The sequence below is a fragment of the Anomaloglossus baeobatrachus genome, chromosome 12 (assembly GCF_048569485.1).
Source record: "Anomaloglossus baeobatrachus isolate aAnoBae1 chromosome 12, aAnoBae1.hap1, whole genome shotgun sequence".
NCBI classification, from domain to species: Eukaryota; Metazoa; Chordata; class Amphibia; order Anura; family Aromobatidae; genus Anomaloglossus; species Anomaloglossus baeobatrachus.
The window spans coordinates 47,337,027-47,356,257 of record NC_134364.1 but is presented as its reverse complement, the minus strand read 5'-3'; the positions used below and the strand labels follow the sequence as shown (position 1 = coordinate 47,356,257).

Here is a 19,231-nt window from a genome sequence, read left to right as displayed (position 1 = left end):
ATCCCCACAGTGAAACGTGGTGGCAGCATCATGCTATGGAAGTGTTTTTCAGCTGCAGGGACAGAACGACTGGTTGCAATTGAAGGAAAGATGAATGCGGCCAAGTACAGAGATATCCTGGAAGAAAACCTCTTCCAGAGTGCTCTCGACCTCAGAGTTGGCCAAAGGTTCACCTTCCAACAAGACAATGACCCTAAGCACACAGCTAAAATAACAAAGGAGAGGCTTCAGAACAACTCTGACCATTCTTGACCGACCTAGCAAGAGCCCTGACCTAAACCCAATTGAGCATCTCTGGAGAGACCTGAAAATGGCTGTCCACTAACGGTCACCATCCAACCTGACGCTATGGGAGAGGATCTGCAAGGAAGAATGGCTGAGGATCCCCAAATCCAGGATCCCCTGAAGACTCATGGCTGTACTAGCTCAAAAGGGTGCGTCTACTCAATACTGAGCAAAGGGTCTGAATACTTATTACCATGTAATATTTCAGTTTTTCTTGTTCAATACATTTGCAAAAATCTCTACATTTTTTTTTCTGTCCAGATGGGGTGCAGAGTGTAAATTAATGAGAAAAAAAATGAACTTTTTTGATTTTCCCAAATGGCTGCAATGAAACAGAGTGAAAAATGTAAAGGGGTCTGAATACTTTCCGCAGCCACTGTAGATAGAGTACCTGCCCAGTTATGGATCTGGTAAGATAACTCAGCCCTGTTAAAGTGAATGGAGTGGAGCTACAGTACCAGACAACCCATGATCAGGGGTGGTGCGGTTTCTACAATCATTATAAAATGGGATATTCAACAATTTATCATTACAATCAATTTTATTTCACTGGAACATCTTCAGCTTAATCCTCTGTCACATCTTCAAGAAGAGAAACAAGGCATCTGTTTTTCCGTCATTATAATGATAGCGGATTCTTATTAGAAAAGTGTTCAGAATGTCTAATGGAGGACACTCGTTAGGACGCACAATCTGCGATTGCCTCCCATGACCAGTCTGTTCCGATGTCAGTCATTCCTCAGTGCCCAGGCTCTGCTAGGAGGAGACCGGCACCACCCGTCTTCAGAGCCTTCTTTTCTGGACAGCACAGCACGTTGTTCGCTGGACTGATAGGTCCTCGGTCAGTGGTCTCCACTTAATTCTTATCGTGGCTGGCCAAGGAGTCCGGCTTTGGCGGCCAAGGCCTCGTTCTGTTGTATGTGATACTCTTGAAATCTCATGGATATCCTCTGTGTCATTTTCAGATACTTCTGTAGACAGTGCTCCGAGCACGTAATCTGGAGAAAGTCCAAATGCAAGTGAATGGTTCAAATCAAAATCATAAAGGCATGAATATTTACAGTTTAAGAGGTAATTTCTGCAATAAAAGGGATTATTCCTCTTAGAATTTGACAAGTGCACCAACTTGGACAAATAGCTTGTTACCGTATTTTTCGGACTATAAGACGCACCCTGGTTTTAGAGAAGGAAAATAGGAAAAAAAATTTTTAAGCAAAAAATGTGGTCATGACACTGTTATGGGGCGAGGATCTGTTGCCGACACTGTTATGGGGGTAATGTCTCCAAATTCTCTACTAAGGTACCCCATCCTGGTAATGATCCTCCTGCCATACATATATATATATATGTCCCTCATCCTGGTATACGGCTGCATCATGCTATATATCTCATCCCGGCATATGGCTGCATCCTGTCCTGCTATATACGCTATCCTGGCATATGGCCGCATCCTGCTATATACCCCCATCCTGGTATGTGCTCCCATCCTGCTATATACCCCCATCCTGGTTTGTGCTCCCATCCTGGTATATACCCCCATCCTGGTTTGTGCTCCCATCCTGGTATATACCCCCATCCTACTATATACCCCCATCCTGGTATGTGCTCCCATCCTGCTATATACCCCCATCCTGCTATATACCCCCATCAATCCTGCTATATACCCCCATCCATCCTGCTATATGTCCTGCATCCTGTGGCACACAAAAAAAAAAAAAAAAATTAAAACGTTCATACTCACCTTTCCTCGCTCCAGGCAGCATCGCTCCTCCTCATGTATGTGCCGGCAGCAGCGCCGCAGGAGTGTGCAGCCGGCCACGATCCCTGCAGCATCGCAATGTCCTCCTGTCTGTGCCGGCGGCGGCTGCGCGTGGACACGTGCGCACAGCGATGACGTCATCGATGTGAGCACCGCTAGTCTCCACACAGCCGTGGCCGGCACAGACAGGAGGAGATCGTGGTGCTGCAGGGGAACGGTGATTATACTGATTCACTGCCCCCCGCGCTGATGATTATGAACGGGGGGCAGTGAATATAGCTGCACATGATCACTCCAGGCTGTAGTTGCCAGGGGTGATCACGGCTGGCTGTTTACTATGCGCGCACCCCCCGCCCACCTGTCGGTGCCGGCTTTAGCGCTGAGAGATGGGCGTGCATATGCAATGAGCGGACCCACGTGGTCACGGCAGGCTGCTGCAGCCTGCTCGTGCCCCCGATGACCCGCTCCATCGCAGCACCCTCATTCCCCGCAGCCCTACATTCAGACTATAAAACGCACCCCCCACTTTCCCCCAACATTTGGGGGAAAAATGCGTCTTATAGTCCGAAAAATACGGTAAATGGTTGCTGTTTCAACAATTAATCCAAAGTATATGTGAATAAGAACATATGCAGGCCCATGTAGATGCTTTCTAGTAAGTGTTTTATCTCAATCCACTGCTGGATTTACAGCTACACTGCTTAGTATCATTAATGTCTTCAAAGATGTTCAATATACCGTATTTTTCGCTTTATAAGACGCACTTTTGTTCCCCCGAATTTTGGGGGAAGTAGGGGGTGCATCTTATAAGCCGAATATACGGGGGGGGGGGGGTGTATATATGTACACTGCAGGGACCAGGGGAGGTGGGAGCGCTGTGTTGGGGGCAGGGGAACGCTGTGGGCTGCAGCGTTTGATCTCCTGCTCCCGCTCATATAATGTGCACAGCCGCTGTCCATCTCCAATGGTGCTGAAATCGCACGCAGTGATGGGCTGGGGAGCGGTGCATATTATATGAGCCTGCGCCCCCCTGTGATGGCACATGCCCCCCCTGTGTTAGATTTGGCCCCCAGGCTGCTGCTCATTCTAAAATAAAAAAGTTTTACTTACCCCCTCCAGCGTTTCTCCCCGGTGTCCCTGCTTCCACTGTGATCAGGCACGCAGAGATGAGATCACTCTGCTGTGCCGATCACATGACCGCACTGAGAACCAGGAAGTGGAGGAACAGAAGCACGGAGGGAGATCAGCGCTGGAGGAGGTAAGGAAAGAGGGTTTTATTTTACTATGAGCAGCACCATGGGGGCGATATCTAACAGGGGGACTTGTGCGATCTATATAGGGGCCATGGGCAGCACTATGGGGGTGATATCTAACACAGGGGGACCTGTGCGATCTATATAGGGGCCATGGGCAGCACTATGGGAGCGATATCTAACACAGGGGGACTTGTGCGATCTATAGGGGCCATGGGCAGCAGCATGGGGGCGATATCTAACACAGGGGGACTTGTGCGATCTATATAGGGGCCATGGGCAGCACCATGGGAGCGATATCTAACACAGGGGGACTTGTGCGATCTATAGGGGCCATGGGCAGCAGCATGGGGGCGTTATCTAACACAGGGGAACGTGTGCAATCCATAGGGGACCATAGGCAGCACAGGGGAATGTATGCAATCCATAGGCAGCACAGGGGAACGTGTGCAATCCATAGGGGGCCATAGGGCAGCACAGGGGAACGTGTGCCATCACAAGGGGGCTATATTCAATATAAGGGGGCCATATCCAGATTAAGGGGGCTAATTTTAGGATGGGGGTCTATGAGGGACATATACCCTATATGATTTGTTAGAGGGACACTGGCATTATAAGATGGACCCCATTTAACATTAAAAAAAAAAAAAAAAAATTCTCTTTTCCTTCACCAAATTTGGGGGTGCGTCTTATAAAGCGAAAAATACGGTACATTACATAGGGTCAAGAGAAGAGGAATCCCTCGTGTGTGCTGTGTATGGGAGCCATCAGAGCAGCTTGTCTCCACTCACCAGCTCAGAGACCATTGAAAATTAAAGAGGATGACCTGCAGTATACAAGTCACTATAGATGCTCTGAAGCAGCCTGGTTATTGCTTCTATGACATATACAAGTGCTGCACAATCCTTATTTGGCAAAATGTTGCAAGAGACAGTCTTTATTCATGCAAAATTAACACAGTTTATGTACAACAGCGATAATTGAGGTTCTTTTTTGACGTTTCGGTCCTCCTGGACCTTCGTCACAATAAATCGTTAATTTGTATGTAATCATGCATAACAGGATCAAATGTGGAGATCTGTTAAAGATCACACACAACGAGATTGCTAACGAGATAGTTGCTGAGTCACTGTTTCTGTGACACACCAGTGATCTTGCCAGCGATCTCGTTATGTGTGACACCTACCAGCGATCAGGCCCCTGCTGTGAGATCGCTAGTAGTTACCGAATGTCCTGGACCATTTTCTTCAAAGGCGATGTCCTGCTGGGCAGGATGCATCGCTGTGTTTGACGCCTACCAACGACCTCGTTGACATCTTCAAACACTACGCCCCTATTCGAGGTCTGAATCGTCACACTAGCTGCTGTGTGACAGGGTCCCAACGCCAGCCGAGATCGTTATACAAGTCGCTCATCGTTAAGCTACTTTCTCACATCAGTTTTTTGGCATCAGGCACAATCCGGCGCAGAATATGCAAAAACGGATGCGCCGGATCCTTTTTTTGACGGATCCGGTATACCTGATCCGTCAAAAAACGGATCTGGCGCATCCGTTTTTGCATCAGTTTCGTCCGTTTTTTTGCAATACATTGGAGCATGCTCAGTTTACAAAACCGGATCCGGCGGCCGCATCTATTTTTTTGCCACATTACGCCATATCGCGCCAGATTCGGCGCAGTGCGGTTTTTTGCCAGAGACAAAAAACGTTACAAGAGACGTTCCATCTGGCCGCCGCATTAGCCAATTACGACGGATCCCGGCATAAGCCGGATGCAACGCAAGGCCATCAGGCACAATCCAGCGCTAATACTAATCAATGGGGATAAAACGGATCCGGCGCCGGATCCGTTTTATCCGTTTTTTTTCCAGATTGTGCCTGATGGAATAAAACTGATGTGTGAAAGTAGCCTTACTGCGTCGTTGGTAAAGTCTGACTGTGTGACATCTCACCAGCGACTTACCAGCGATCCTTAGGTCGTATCATTGACGGGATCGCTGTTAAGTCGCTGTATGTGACTGGGCCTTACGGTACCGTCACACATAACGAGATCGCTAGCAAGATCGCTGCTGAGTCACCGTTTCTGTGACGCAGTAGCGATCCCATTAGCGATCTCGTTATGTGTGACATCTACCAGCGATCAGGCCCCTGCTGTGAGATCTCTAGTCGTTGCTGAATGGTCCAGGTCATTTTCTTCAAAGGCGATGTCCTGCTGTGCAGGACACATCGCTGTGTTTGACACTGTGTGACAGGGTCACAGTGACTGCTGAGATCGTTATACAGGTCACTACTGCGACCTGTATTGTTCCTGCATCGCTGGTAAGATCTGACTGTGTGACATCTCACCTGCGACCTCCCAGCGACTTACCTGCAATCCCTATCAGGTCGCATCGTTTTCGGGATCGCTGGTAAGTCGCTGTGTGTGACTGGGCCTTAAGTCTCTCTCCTGTGGTCACTTGGCTGTTTGAAATAAAGCCAATTAGGATATAAGTACATGATTCCACTGGGATTAATTCAAATGTATCAGGTTGTGGGGTGTAGTCACACCTTTGTGGCAAACCATTTTGCAGTCCTGCTTGTTCTGCCTGCCAGTCCTCCGGATTTGTGGCTGTGTGCTCTGGAGGACTGGCAGGCAAAACAATTGTGACCGCAAAATGGTTTGCTACAAAAGGAGGTGTGACTACACCCCACAACCTGATACATTTGAATTAATCCTAGTGCAATCTAGTACTTACTGTATATCATAATTGGCTTTATTTCAAACAGCCAAGTGCCAACACTAAAGAGACTTAGGGGTGCTTCACACACAGCGAGCTCGCTGCCGAGATCGCTGCTGAGTCACGCTTTTTGTGACGCAGCAGTGACCTCATTAGCGATCTCGCTGTGTGTGACAATGAGCAGCGATCTGGCCCCTGCTGCGAGATCGCTGCTCGTTACACACAGCCCTGGTTCGTTTTCTTCAAAGCCGCTCTCCCGCTGTGACACACAGATCGCTGTGTGTGACAGCGAGAGAGCGACAAATGAAGCGAGCAGGGAGCAGGAGCCGGCATCTGACAGCTGAGGTAAGCTGTATCCAAGATAAACATCGGGTAACCAAGGTGGTTACCCGATATTTACCTTAGTTACGAGCCTCTGCAGCTCTCACGCTGCCTGTGCTGCCGGCTCCGGCTCTCTGCACATGTAGCTGCTGTACACATCGGGTTAATTAACCCGATGTGTACAGCAGCTAGGAGAGCAAGGAGCCAGCGCTAAGCAGTGTGCGCGGCTCCCTGCTCTCTGAACATGTAGCTGCATTACACATCGGGTTAATTAACCCGATGTGTACTGTAGCTATGGTAGGAGAGCAAGGAGCCAGCGCTCAGTGTGCGCGGCTCCCTGCTCCCTGCACACACAGCTGTGCGCTGGTAACTAATGTAAACATCGGGTAACCATACCCGATGTTTACCTTAGTTACCAGTCTCCGCAGCTTCCAGACGGCAGCTCCGTGCAAGCGCAGCGTCGCTTGCACGTCGCTGCTGGCTGGGGGCTGTTCACTGGTCGCTGGTGAGATCTGCCTGTTTGACAGCTCACCAGCGACCATGTAGCGATGCAGCAGCGATCCTGACCAGGTCAGATCGCTGGTCGGATCGCTGCTGCATCGCTAAGTGTGAAGGTACCCTTAGGGGTACTTTGCACACTACGACATCGCAGGTGCGATGTCGGTGGGGTCAAATTGAAAGTGACACATTTCCTGCGTCGCAGGCGACATTGTAGTGTGTAAAACCTAGATGATACGATTAACGAGCGCAAAAGCGTCGTAATCGTATCATCGGTGCAGCGTCGGTGTAATCCATAATTACGCTGACGCGATGGTCCGATGTTGTTCCTCGTTCCAGCAGCAGCACACATCGCTGTGGGTGAAGCCGCAGGAGCGAGGAACATCTACCTGCGTCACCGCGGCTCCCGTAGGATATGCGTAAGGGAGAAGGTGGGCGGGATGTTTACATCCCGCTCATCTCCGCCCCTATTGGCCGCCTGCCGTGTGACGGCGCAGTGATGCCGTACGACCCGCCCCTTAATAAGGAGGCGGGTCGCCGGCCAGAGCGACGTCCCAGGACAGGTGAGTCCATGTGAAGCTGCCGTAGCGATAATGTTCGCGACGGCAGCTATCACAAGGATATCGCAGTTGTGACGGGGGCGGGGACTATCGCGCTCAGCATCGGCTTGCGATGTTGCAGCGTGCAAAGTACCCCTTAGGGTACTGTCACACTTTAGCGACGCAGCAGCGATCCCACCAGCGATCTGACCTGGTCAGGATCACTGCTGCGTCGCTACATGGTCGCTGGTGAGCTGTCAAACAGGCAGATCTCACCAGCGACCAGTGACCAGCCAGCAGCGACGTGCAAGCGACGCTGCGCTTGCACGGAGCCGGCGTCTGGAAGCTGCGGACACTGGTAACTAAGGTAAACATCGGGTATGGTTACCCGATGTTTACCTTAGTTACCAGCGCACACCGCTTAGCTGTGTGTGCAGGGAGCAGGCACTGGCAGCGTGAGAGCTGCGGAGGCTGGTAATGAAGGTAAATATCGGGTAACCACCTTGGTTACCCAATGTTTACCTTTGTTACAGCTTACCGCAGGCTGTCAGACACCGGCTCCTGCTCCCTGCTCGCTTCATTTCGCCGCTCTCTCGCTGTCACACACAGCGATGTGTGCTTATCAGCGGGAGAGCAGCAATAAAAAAAACGAACCAGGGCTGTGTGTAACGAGCAGCGATCTCACAGCAGGGGCCAGATCACTGCTCAGTGTCACACACAGCGAGATCGCTAATGAGGTCACAAAAACTGTGACTCAGCAGCGATCTCAGTAGCGATCTCGCTGTGTGTGAAGTACCCCTTAACAGATCTCCACATTTGATCCTGTTATGTATGATTACATGCAAATTAGTGATTTATTGTGACCAAGGTCCAGGAGGACCGAAACGTCAAAAAAGAATCTCCATTATTGCAGTTGTAAATAAACTATAGGTTAGTCTTTTTCATGCAAAACGGTCTCTTGCAACTTTTTGCTAAATAGGGAGTGTGCAGTGTTATATTTATATTCCAGGGGTTGCTATATCCCCACACTAGCACCTCTAAAAATGTACAAATTGGAGTGAGTGCACAACTCTATGTATATTCTGATATACAAGCACCGCACCGCTGCATCATCTATACGGAGGACGCAGGCTTACCTCTTCAGGCTTAACCTCCCGGGTAGTAAAATCCTTCACACAGTCCAGGAAGCAATTCTCTGTCAGTTTATTATAAGTCCCAAGAAATTCTTTAAACTGCAAAGAAAAGGGGAGAGAGAAAAAAATAATGTCTGAACTTCGGGCTCACACCAGTTAAATTGACTTCACTTGTATGTGAAAATCATCAGGGGTTTTCCTGAGCCCACTGCCAAGGGGTACAACGGACGGCCGCCCCTTTAAAGCGGCTGTGAGGCCATATATGCAGGGTCCTGTCTCTGACACATCCAATTATCTAAGGAGTAAAAGTATCACGGTCTGGGGGAGCGCTAAGGAGACCACACTGGTATAAAAGTTTTTGTAGTTTTATTTCTTAACGTGTCACAACGCGTTTCGATATACACTATCTTCATCAGGTGGATCCACCTGATGAAGAGAATGTATATCGAAACGCATTGTGGCATGTTAAGAAATAAATCTACAAACATTTTTATACCAGTGTGGTCTCCTTAGCGCTCCCCCAGACCGTGATACTTTTACTCCTTGGATCCCTTGTGGGACTCACGGCAGGAGCTGCTTCTCAGCGGAGGTTTTATCACAATCAGCACCAGCGGCGTGCACTATCCCCGGTGGTCAGTCACATGACCGGTTCCTACGGATTTCGATCTTCCAGATGGACACCTCGGGTTAACGTCCTGGCAGTGCAACTATTACTAGACGTACGCCCTATACCATGGTTGTGCAAGGTCTGCACAACCACATCAGGTGAGTGGCTTCTAATCCTGTCACGTTACAGTCATCCCGTAAATCCTTCACATGCGCTCCTCTGTTTAATCTCTTACCTATACATCCAATTATCTGTCATTACCATCAGCCAGATGTAGACTTTAGTGGCAGCTGCGGAGCCATGTCGGTAGGAGCTGGTAGCAGTACCCAGCAATGGTGGATACACCGTGTGACGGAGCAGCGGTGCCCTCCTACCACTGCAGTACCTCATTACAGCTGATCCATAGCGGTGCCGGGTATACCCCCTCACTGGTCTGCTATTGACCACCAACTTAACACTAGAAGTCCCAGAGAGGGGTCATTTAACATTTCTACCATTGGAACCCTATGGAGCTTGAAATTCCTTGGACTTCTAGTGTTAAAGGCCATCAGTGCACAGTAGTGGACATCCCCTTTATCGAGATGGACCCAATTACCTGTTTAATTTGGTCCGATTCTGTGATCTGAGCTGCCATGTCTCCTAGACTTTATAAATCAGTCACCTGAAAATACAAGAGAAGAAATCAGATATCCACAGACTAATGTACCATAAGTGCAAGCAACAAATATACATCCAAGAGGTAAATGCAAAATGTGAGGTGTTAGAAATCAATTACGTATGGAAAAAGGTCACAGATGTGAGGATAAAGGGCTGATCTCAAATGCTGTTTATTTACATGGGTGACCTTGAATATGGCACAAAGGTTATTCATCATTATAGCTGCTCATAGGTAACATCAGGAGAGACCCCACCACAATGAAGGGATTCTGTCACCCTTTGGTGTAACCTGGGAGTGGTACAATGTGTGTGACATGGGTCACCAAAGCTTTCACAGGTCGGCATCTTACCACAGGACAATCTGCTTTGCAATCAGGCACTTTGATCTCTTTTCAGAAGTCTATATGGGGACCATTGTGGCGCAGTGACACACAAGCTGCAGCCAGAAGAAACTATTGGGACTAGTGGGGTGCCTGATGCAGCTCATCCGAGGCTATGTATTTAGGGAATGTTACGCCCTTCCATGACTTACCCCACAAACCATACAAATTTACATTATTATCAGGCTCTATTGTGATCTCAGATCACAGTGATGTAGGGTACAGGCGCTATTGCTGTAAAAGCCCGAAATCCACCTGGAGAAAAGAGGACTTCCCATATTATGGAGGCCAGGATACTCCAGAAATGTCTGACCAATGCAGATCCCAAGATCCAGAGGAACTGAGACAGCGGGTGGTCCCAGGGGTCGGATGCCCAGCGATCAATGGGTTAGCCCCTATCCACTGGATCAGGAATAAACCTTTAATGTCCTATTAAACATCATATATGTGATGTGTGTGCGGAACAGGCGACCGCGGGAGGTGGTGAGGGCAGTCAGGGAGTGGAACAGGCTACTGCGGGTGGTAGTGAGGGCAGTCAGGCAGTGGAACAGGCTACCGCGGGAGGTGGTGATGGCAGTCAGGTAGTGGAACAGGCTACCGCGGGAGGTGGTGACGGCAGTCAGGTAGTGGAACAGGCTACCGCGGGAGGTGGTGACGGCAGTCAGGTAGTGGAACAGGCTACCGCGGGAGGTAGTGAGGGCAGTCAGGCAGTGGAACAGGCTACCGCGGGAGGTAGTGAGGGCAGTCAGGGAGTGGAACAGGTACCGCGGGAGGTGGTGAGGTCAGTCAGAGAGCGGAACAGGCTACCGCGGGAGGTGGTGAGGGCAGTCAGGGAGTGGAACAGGCTACCGCGGGAGGTGGTGAGGGCAGTCAGGGAGTGGAACAGGCTACTGCGGGAGGTGGTGAGGTCAGTCAGAGAGCGGAACAGGCTACTGCAGGAGGTGGTGAGGGCAGTCAGAGAGCGGAACAGGCTACCGCGGGAGGTGGTGAGGGCAGTCAGGGAGTGGAACAGGCTACCGCGGGAGGTGGTGAGGGCAGTCAGGGAGTGGAACAGGCTACTGCGGGAGGTGGTGAGGTCAGTCAGAGAGCGGAACAGGCTACTGCAGGAGGTGGTGAGGGCAGTCAGAGAGTGGAACAGGCTACCGCGGGAGGTGGTGAGGGCGGTCAGGGAGTGGAACAGGTACTGCGGGAGGTGGTGAGGGCGGTCAGGGAGTGGAACAGGCTACTGCAGGAGGTGGTGAGGGCGGTCAGGGAGTGGAACAGGCTACTGCAGGAGGTGGTGAGGGCAGTCAGGGAGTGGAACAGGCTACTGCGGGAGGTAGTGAAGGCGGTCAGGGAGTGGAACAGGCTACTGCGGGAGGTGGTGAGGGCAGTCAGGGAGTGGAACAGGCTACTGCAGGAGGTGGTGAGGGCAGTCAGGGTGTGGAACAGGCTACCGCGGGAGGTGGTGAGGGCAGTCAGGGAGTGGAACAGGCTACCGCGGGAGGTGGTGAGGGCAGTCAGGGAGTGGAACAGGCTACCGCGGGAGGTGGTGAGCTCTCCATTAATGGAAATCTTCAAGCTGAAGCTAGATAAACATAGCTGGGATGATTTAGGAAAACCCGCACTCGCAGGGGGTTGGACCCAATGGCCCTGGAGGTCCCTTCTAACGCTACATTCTATGAGCTATACACACACACACACACACACACACACATACATATTTTTTTTTTTTTTTTCTTAAAACAGGATTGAATCTAAAAGAGGAGTATAAATGAGGTTTTGTAGAAGAAGTTTAAAAAGAGAACCTGTCAGCAGGATTTGCACCAGGTTCTGATATGGCATGATATCCATGGGCAGGATTGTAAGCAATGCAGTGATTACCAGAGTATTTCCAGAATTCATTCAGATGATCGACGGGAGTCACAACCACACAGGTTCAATGATGGCTGGAAGAGTTAATAATATACAAAGTTATCCTCTAACCAGAAGAAGGGGATAACTTCCTGATCGCTGGGGGCCCCACTGCCGGGATCTGCGAACAGGAACCTGGGAATGCGCTGGAGCTGCACATGCTCGCTCTCTGCGCCATTTATTGTAAATGTTGGAAATAGCCGACCGCTGTACTCCGCTTTCTCTGGCAGTCTCAGACAACGAATGGAGCAGAGATAGAGAATGTGCCGCTCCACACCAGCTAAAATGGGACTCAGAGGCCCACAGGGTTACAGAGTCAGAGTCAGGGGGTTACAGAGGTCCCCAGGGGTTACAGAGACAGAGTCAGGGGGTTACAGAGACAGAGCCCGGGGGTTACAAATGCCCCATTCTCCCCAGATCTGCACATTATCTACCATCTAGGGAATAGTCCTTTAAGAAGGCAAGGTTCTCCTTATTGTTGACTATCAATCATTGATCAGTGGAGGTCAGCTGGTGTCCGCCATGCTGCAGCAGACGCCCCCTCACTGCTGACCCGTACACAGCGCCACATACTGCTGTGGCCGTTACAGGTACTGCAGCTCATCCACAGATGCAGGTGACAGCCTCCTCAGGAGTCCATGAAGCAGAGGGCACACTATGAATGGTCCTGCAGTGCAGGCACAAGCTGCCAGCTCCAGGGAACACGTGACCTACAAACCACATGCGGCAAGGACACAGCACTGACATACTACAGGCACATCACGGAGCAGCCTGCTGGCGCCCCCTATTGTCACCGAGCAGAGATGCACAAGCCTTCACCAAGCCCCCCCGGTAATCACTGACCTCCCCGCAGATCTCCTCGTCTTCTAGGAGGAACACGTGGGCGGGGCGACAGTGATTATTCCACTGCAGATTCGTCACACAGAAACACCGGCTCATTACGGAGCTTGTTATAAAAATAAAAATAGCCAACCTCCCTATAACGTCACTTGTTCTATCTCCCCAACTGCTATCCATTTACTAGGACGATTCTTTACTTATTTTTTCTGTAGAAAGTTTAACTTTGAAACGTCAGTTAGATTTACTACCGGCTTTCTGGACGATCTATTGCATCACCATTAACCTTCCGGAAGGAACAAAAGCGTCTATTTTAAGTTCCTAGTGATATGTGTGTGTTCGTGTACATATCTATACATTATATATATTATATATATTATATATATATATATATATATATATATATATATATATATATATATATATATATATATATATATATATATATATATATATATATATATATATATATATATATATATACACACACCATGCTCGGGTGCTCAGTACTCGTAACTAGTGATGAGCGAGCACTACCATGTTCGGGTGCTCAGTACTCGTAACTAGTGATGAGCGAGCACTACCATGCTCAGGTGCTCAGTACTCGTAACTAGTGATGAGCGGGCACTATCATGCTCGGGTGCTCAGTACTCGTAACTAGTGATGAGCGAGCACTACCATGCTCAGGTGCTCAGTACTCGGAACTAGTGATGAGCGAGCACTACCATGCTCAGGTGCTCGGTACTCGTAACTAGTGATGAGCGGGCACTACCATGCTCAGGAGCTCAGTACTCGTAACTAGTGATGAGCGGGCACTACCATGCTCGGGTGCTCAGTACTCGTAACTAGTGATGAGCGAGCACTACCATGTTCAGGTGCTCAGTACTCGTAACTAGTGATGAGTGGGCACTACCATGTTCAGGTGCTCAGTACTCGGAACTAGTGATGAGCGGGCACTACCATGCTCGGGTGCTCTGTACTGGTAACTAATGATGAGTGAGCACTACTATGCTCAAGTGCTCAGTACTCATAACTAGTGATGAGTGGGCACTACCATGCTCAGGTGCTCAGTACTCGTAACTAGTGATCAGCGGGCACTACCATGCTCAGGTGCTCAGTACTCGTAACTACTGATCAGCGGGCACTACCATGCTCGGGTGCTCAGTACTTGTAACTAGTGATGAGTGAGCACTACCATGCTCGGGTGCTCAGTACTCGTAGCTAGTGATGAGCGGGCACTACCATGCTCCGGTGCTCAGTACTCGTAACTAGTGATGAGCGGGCACTACCATGCTCGGGTGCTCAGTACTCGTAACTAGTGATGAGCGAGCACTACCATGTTCAGGTGCTCAGTACTCGTAACTAGTGATGAGCGAGCACTACCATGCTCAGGTGCTCAGTACTCGTAGCTAGTGATGAGCGGGCACTACCATGCTCGGGTGCTCAGTACTCGTAACTAGTGATGAGCGAGCACTACCATGTTCAGGTGCTCAGTACTCGTAACTAGTGATGAGTGGGCACTACCATGTTCAGGTGCTCAGTACTCGGAACTAGTGATGAGCGGGCACTACCATGCTCAGGTGCTCGGTACTCGTAACTAGTGATGAGCGGGCACTACCATGCTCGGGAGCTCAGTACTCGTAACTAGTGATGAGCGGGCACTACCATGCTCCGGTGCTCAGTACTCGTAGCTAGTGATGAGCAGGCACTACCATGCTCGGGTGCTCTGTACTGGTAACTAATGATGAGTGAGCACTACTATGCTCAAGTGCTCAGTACTCATAACTAGTGATGAGTGGGCACTACCATGCTCAGGTGCTCAGTACTCGTAACTAGTGATCAGCGGGCACTACCATGCTCAGGTGCTCAGTACTCGTAACTAGTGATCAGCGGGCACTACCATGCTCGGTTGCTCTGTACTCGTAACTAGTGATGAGCGGGCACTACCATGCTCGGGTGCTTAGTTCTCGTAACTAGTGATGAGCGAGCACTACCATGCTCGGATGCTCAGTACTCGTAGCTAGTGATGAGCGAGAACTACCATGCTCAGGTGCTCGGTACTCGTAACTAGTGATGAGCGAGCACTACCATGCTCGGGAGCTCAGTACTCGTAACTAGTGATGAGCGGGCACTACCATGCTCCGGTGCTCAGTACTCGTAGCTAGTGATGAGCGGGCACTACCATGCTCCGGTGCTCAGTACTCGTAACTAGTGATGAGCGGGCACTACCATGCTCGGGTGCTCAGTACTCGTAGCTAGTGATGAGCGGGCACTACCATGCTCAGGTGCTCAGTACTTGTAACTAGTGATGAGCGAGCACTACCATGCTCGGGTGCTCAGTACTCGTAGCTAGTGATGAGCGGGCACTACCATGCTCAGGTGCTCAGTACTTGTAACTAGTGATGAGTGAGCACTACCATGCTCGGGTGCTCAGTACTCGTAGCTAGTGATGAGCGGGCACTACCATGCTCAGGTGCTCAGTACTTGTAACTAGTGATGAGTGAGCACTACCATGCTCGGGAGCTCAGTACTCGTAGCTAGTGATGAGCGGGCACTACCATGCTCGGGAGCTCAGTACTCGTAGCTAGTGATCAGCGGGCACTACCATGCTCAGGTGCTCAGTACTCGTAGCTAGTGATGAGTGAGCACTACCATGCTCGGGAGCTCAGTACTCGTAGCTAGTGATGAGCGGGCACTACCATGCTCGGGAGCTCAGTACTCGTAGCTAGTGATGAGCGGGCACTACCATGCTCAGGTGCTCAGTACTCTTAACTAGTGATGAGCGAGCACTACCATGCTCGGGAGCTCAGTACTCGTAGCTAGTGATGAGCGGGCACTACCATGCTCGGGAGCTCAGTACTCGTAGCTAGTGATGAGCGGGCACTACCATGCTCGGGAGCTCAGTACTCGTAGCTAGTGATGAGCGGGCACTACCATGCTCGGGTGCTCAGTACTCGTAGCTAGTGATGATCGGGCACTACCATGCTCGGGTGCTCAGGACTCGTAACTAGTGATGAGCGAGTACTAACATGCTCGGGTGCTCGATATTCGTAACCAACAATTGGATGCTCAGATGGCCGCAACTCAAGTACCCAGTAGTGGTTTGGCTGTAGATGATCATCCTTCAAATCTATTGAAGAAATGAAAATCAGGTTTGAAGTGATTTTTTTTCTTGTGGGGGGAGGGGGGGTCAATGCACTTAGAAGAATGAATATATGACCGGAGACAGGTACAGGTGTGTTAATTTGCTTCCTCTCCAAGCAATACCTAGGCATGAGCTTTGCTGCTTCTGTGGATGATAATATATACTTTAGTGTTGTAGCGAGGTTTGCCATCCTACAGGGCATCCTTTAACCCACTAATAATGGCTCTATCCTCTTCCTTCCCGTCTGCACATAATCAGCGCCCAGTGCAGCAGTCCCCAGGACTGAAGAAAAGCTAGGAAAGAGGAGGATGACTCTCTCTTAAAGGGTTATTCCATCTTTACAGTTGGATAGCATTTGTCGGTTTCCAAGGCAACAAGCTAAAAAAGTGTTAACAGGTGGATTTCCACTACTTCTGCCATGCTCAATCAATTCAGGACCCCAAAGAAAATGCAAATAATATATACTCCCCTCCATAATGTCTCCGGTCCAGCGTCGTTGTGTCACGTGCAGACTGGGGCTGCAGGTTACCAATATTCGGTTACGGCGAATGTCCGCTTTGATGAAATAGTAAAGGCTGCAGCCTACAAGCGGCTGATTTGGCGGCAGTTACGCCACTCTCTGGGAACAGCGGCTCTGATATCAGGGATGCTGCGTAAGGGGAGTGGCCATTGTTTTTGTTATCGGGGTCCTGAATTGATTACAGTGGGGTTGTCAATGAACGGGAAAACCCTTATAATATTTCAAGAAGTGAACGTCTTAAATTTTTAATAAGGTGAAAATTGCAAAATTGTTTGTATTTAGCACTGTTCAACAATATCCATTTATGAAGATGAGAATAACCCCTTAAAACTGGAGTGACTGACATGTCTGCTGCAAGTGATCCGGTATATTGTGCTTCCATTAGGAAAACTGTATATTTTATTTCACTCAGAGGTCACTGGTTACTATACTCTCCGGAACTAAAAGCAGAATGCTGCTGTTTCTGCACGAGACACTATATCGCGCGGACATTTCGACCGTTACTAGTCTCGGGAACCTAGCAACCTGCTAGAGGCCGCTGCACAAACGCCTGTTGTCTCTCCATTCGGACGCCATTTTGGGGAGGACATTTCGTACTCTTGTAATTATTTAGTGAGCTTTGAAAAGATGGCGGCCGGCCGTAGAATACTTTACTGGACTGGAGACACTTCCTGTAGTAAAGCCGAGGATTGTGCCCGCTCCCATTTGAGTCCCCCTGTTGATGTGTGCTGCAGCCTAGTGACCGGGTAACAGTCTGAGAGGAATGGGGGAAGAAGCCTCGGATAATGTCAGCCTGGATTCTATAGCGAGCAGCACTGCCAGTGATGTCCTCATCCGCTCCACCAGCCTCCATGTCACCTCCTCACAGAGGAAGGTGGGCAGCAGGCTGGCAGCAGGTGACCCCAGCCCCCTGTCCTCAGGCCACCATTACCCAGGGGCTTCCAGGACAGAGCCCAGTCAGGTAGCACCTAGTAATGTCAGTGTGTGCCAGGACAGCGATGGCAGGAGGGTGCGAGAGGTGCCCGCTCCTGTTTTCCCAGACTTTACCTTTAAGAAGCGAGACCCTGCCCGCGTCCCCCCGGCTCTACCTGCTAACAAGTACCCCGCTGTCGCCTTCACCTTGATGGAGGGTAAGTTGGCACCTGGCGCTTGGGTATGGGTTATCGCTCCGCTTTACCAGAGCGTCCGCCATATTAGTATGGGCCAGCGCAGATATCAAGGGACTATGGCTGGGAAAGTTAGGCGACAAACCCAATGGCTTTTCTTAGAACTCTACCTTGTGTCGTTCCTCTGTTATTCCTCCTGGAAATGTATAAATAATTAGACAATTTGGCTTTACCATTCTTTTACTCAATGAGGGGGTTTTGTGTTATCTCAAGGGGTCCGCTGGGCAATTCTTCAGCAGAGAAGTGATGGAATAAAAGTTATTTACAGTTTGGAGCTGGTGTTGCATATTTTTTTTAGCAACAGTAGTTATGTTCGTTAATGGCCCCAGGGACAATCATTAGAGTATACAGCGGGCGAAATAAGTAACAAACACGTCACCAATTTTCTAAGTAAATATATTTCTCACCAGATGTCGGTTACAAAACATCCGATCCACACAGGCAAAGAAATGAAACCATAGATGTTCATAAATTAATGTATGTGTAATTTTGCAACAATAAGGTTGCTTAGGTCTTGAGACAGCTCACTGGTTTTACCCATCATGAGATGTTTCTTGTGTGGCACCTCGGTAATGAGACACCTTTTTTTAGGCCATCAGTTGATATTATTTTTCACTCAGTGGCAGGATTGCTTTCTAATTACTGGTAGATTTCAGCTGCTGTAATAACTTTCCATGTTTTTTTGCACCTTTTCTTTTTTCATGTGATCGATACTTTTTCCTTGTATCATTTCTCATTATTACACAACTTGATTTATGGTTTTGCCTGTGTGTATTGGATGGGTTGTTACCGACATCTAGTGAGAAATTCATGTCAATAGTTCCTTTTTAGAAATATATTTACTTAGAAAATTGGTGACGTATTTAATACTTAATTTACCCATTGTAACTGATAGATTAAAGGGTTTTTCCATTTTTTTTTTTTGTAGAGCAACCCCAAACTCTGCCAGTTATGTAAAACAATGAAATGAGATACCCTCTTCCAGTCCATCCCCCCCACTCTCCGCCACTGCTCTGCTCTCTGTGTTTTGGCTGCAGCGTTGACCGCATACATTACCACTGCAGCCAATCACCGACCTCCGCATCTCTTTTTTTCTTTATCCGCATTGTTCAGGGATTGACTGCAGCGGTGATGTTCACTGTCAAGACCTTGGGAGCGTAAAAACAATTTGATTTAGCTTTTTTTTTACAGGTAGCAATTGGGGTGAAAGTGGAATACTCTTTTAGCCCATGTTTTGTCTCATGGCCTCCGTACTAGATCCAGCCTAAGCGGTCCCATATGGAAGACGTTATTAGCAGGCACGTCCTGGGGGCATCACTTAAAGGGCTATTACCAATATTTAATGTCATGCACAGAATAGGGCTCTTCCAGCAAATTGATGGGGGTCCCGACCTCCTTTACTGACGCCCTGTTCTTCTGAAGGGGTGAGGATCCACTGCTTGTCGCCTATTTTGTATATAGGGGATATTTTGGGAATCGCTCCTGGCATGTTCCTCGGGAGGAAAAATTGGGTACTATATGAG

The 19,231-nt window shown here is 49.3% G+C and overlaps 2 protein-coding genes across 4 annotated transcripts in view; one reads left to right on the top strand and one right to left on the bottom strand.

Annotated features, from left to right (window-relative positions):
• Nucleotides 1-825: 825 nt before the first annotated feature.
• On the bottom strand, nucleotides 826-12,961 carry TIMM9 (translocase of inner mitochondrial membrane 9). Its single transcript, XM_075329667.1, has 4 exons — nucleotides 12,884-12,961; nucleotides 9,706-9,771; nucleotides 8,507-8,602; nucleotides 826-1,283 (listed from the first exon to the last, which is right to left on the bottom strand). The coding sequence occupies exons 2-4, from the start codon at nucleotides 9,742-9,744 to the stop codon at nucleotides 1,149-1,151; spliced, it is 270 nt and encodes an 89-aa protein (XP_075185782.1). The 5' UTR covers nucleotides 9,745-9,771; nucleotides 12,884-12,961; the 3' UTR covers nucleotides 826-1,148.
• A 4,283-nt stretch (nucleotides 12,962-17,244) lies between these two features.
• The window catches only part of KIAA0586 (KIAA0586 ortholog), a 355,375-nt gene continuing 353,388 nt past the window's right edge, over nucleotides 17,245-19,231 (top strand). For all 3 annotated transcript variants that reach the window (XM_075329931.1, XM_075329932.1, XM_075329930.1), the window contains exon 1: nucleotides 17,245-17,672. In XM_075329931.1, coding sequence (XP_075186046.1) covers nucleotides 17,306-17,672 — 367 coding nt within the window. In that variant the 5' untranslated portion in view covers nucleotides 17,245-17,305. The remainder of the gene's footprint in view (nucleotides 17,673-19,231) is intronic.

What these genes read in the sequence shown, in the direction of transcription:
- TIMM9 (XM_075329667.1), bottom strand. Translation starts at nt 9,744, where the DNA reads ATGGCAGCTCAGATCACAGAATCGGACCAAATTAAACAG. An exon ending in AATCGGACCAAATTAAACAG is followed by an intron (nt 8,603 to 9,705) that starts GTAATTGGGTCC and finishes TTTTCTTTGCAG; the next exon opens with TTTAAAGAATTTCTTGGGAC. An exon ending in GGGAGGTTAAGCCTGAAGAG is followed by an intron (nt 1,284 to 8,506) that starts GTAAGCCTGCGT and finishes GACTTTCTCCAG; the next exon opens with ATTACGTGCTCGGAGCACTG.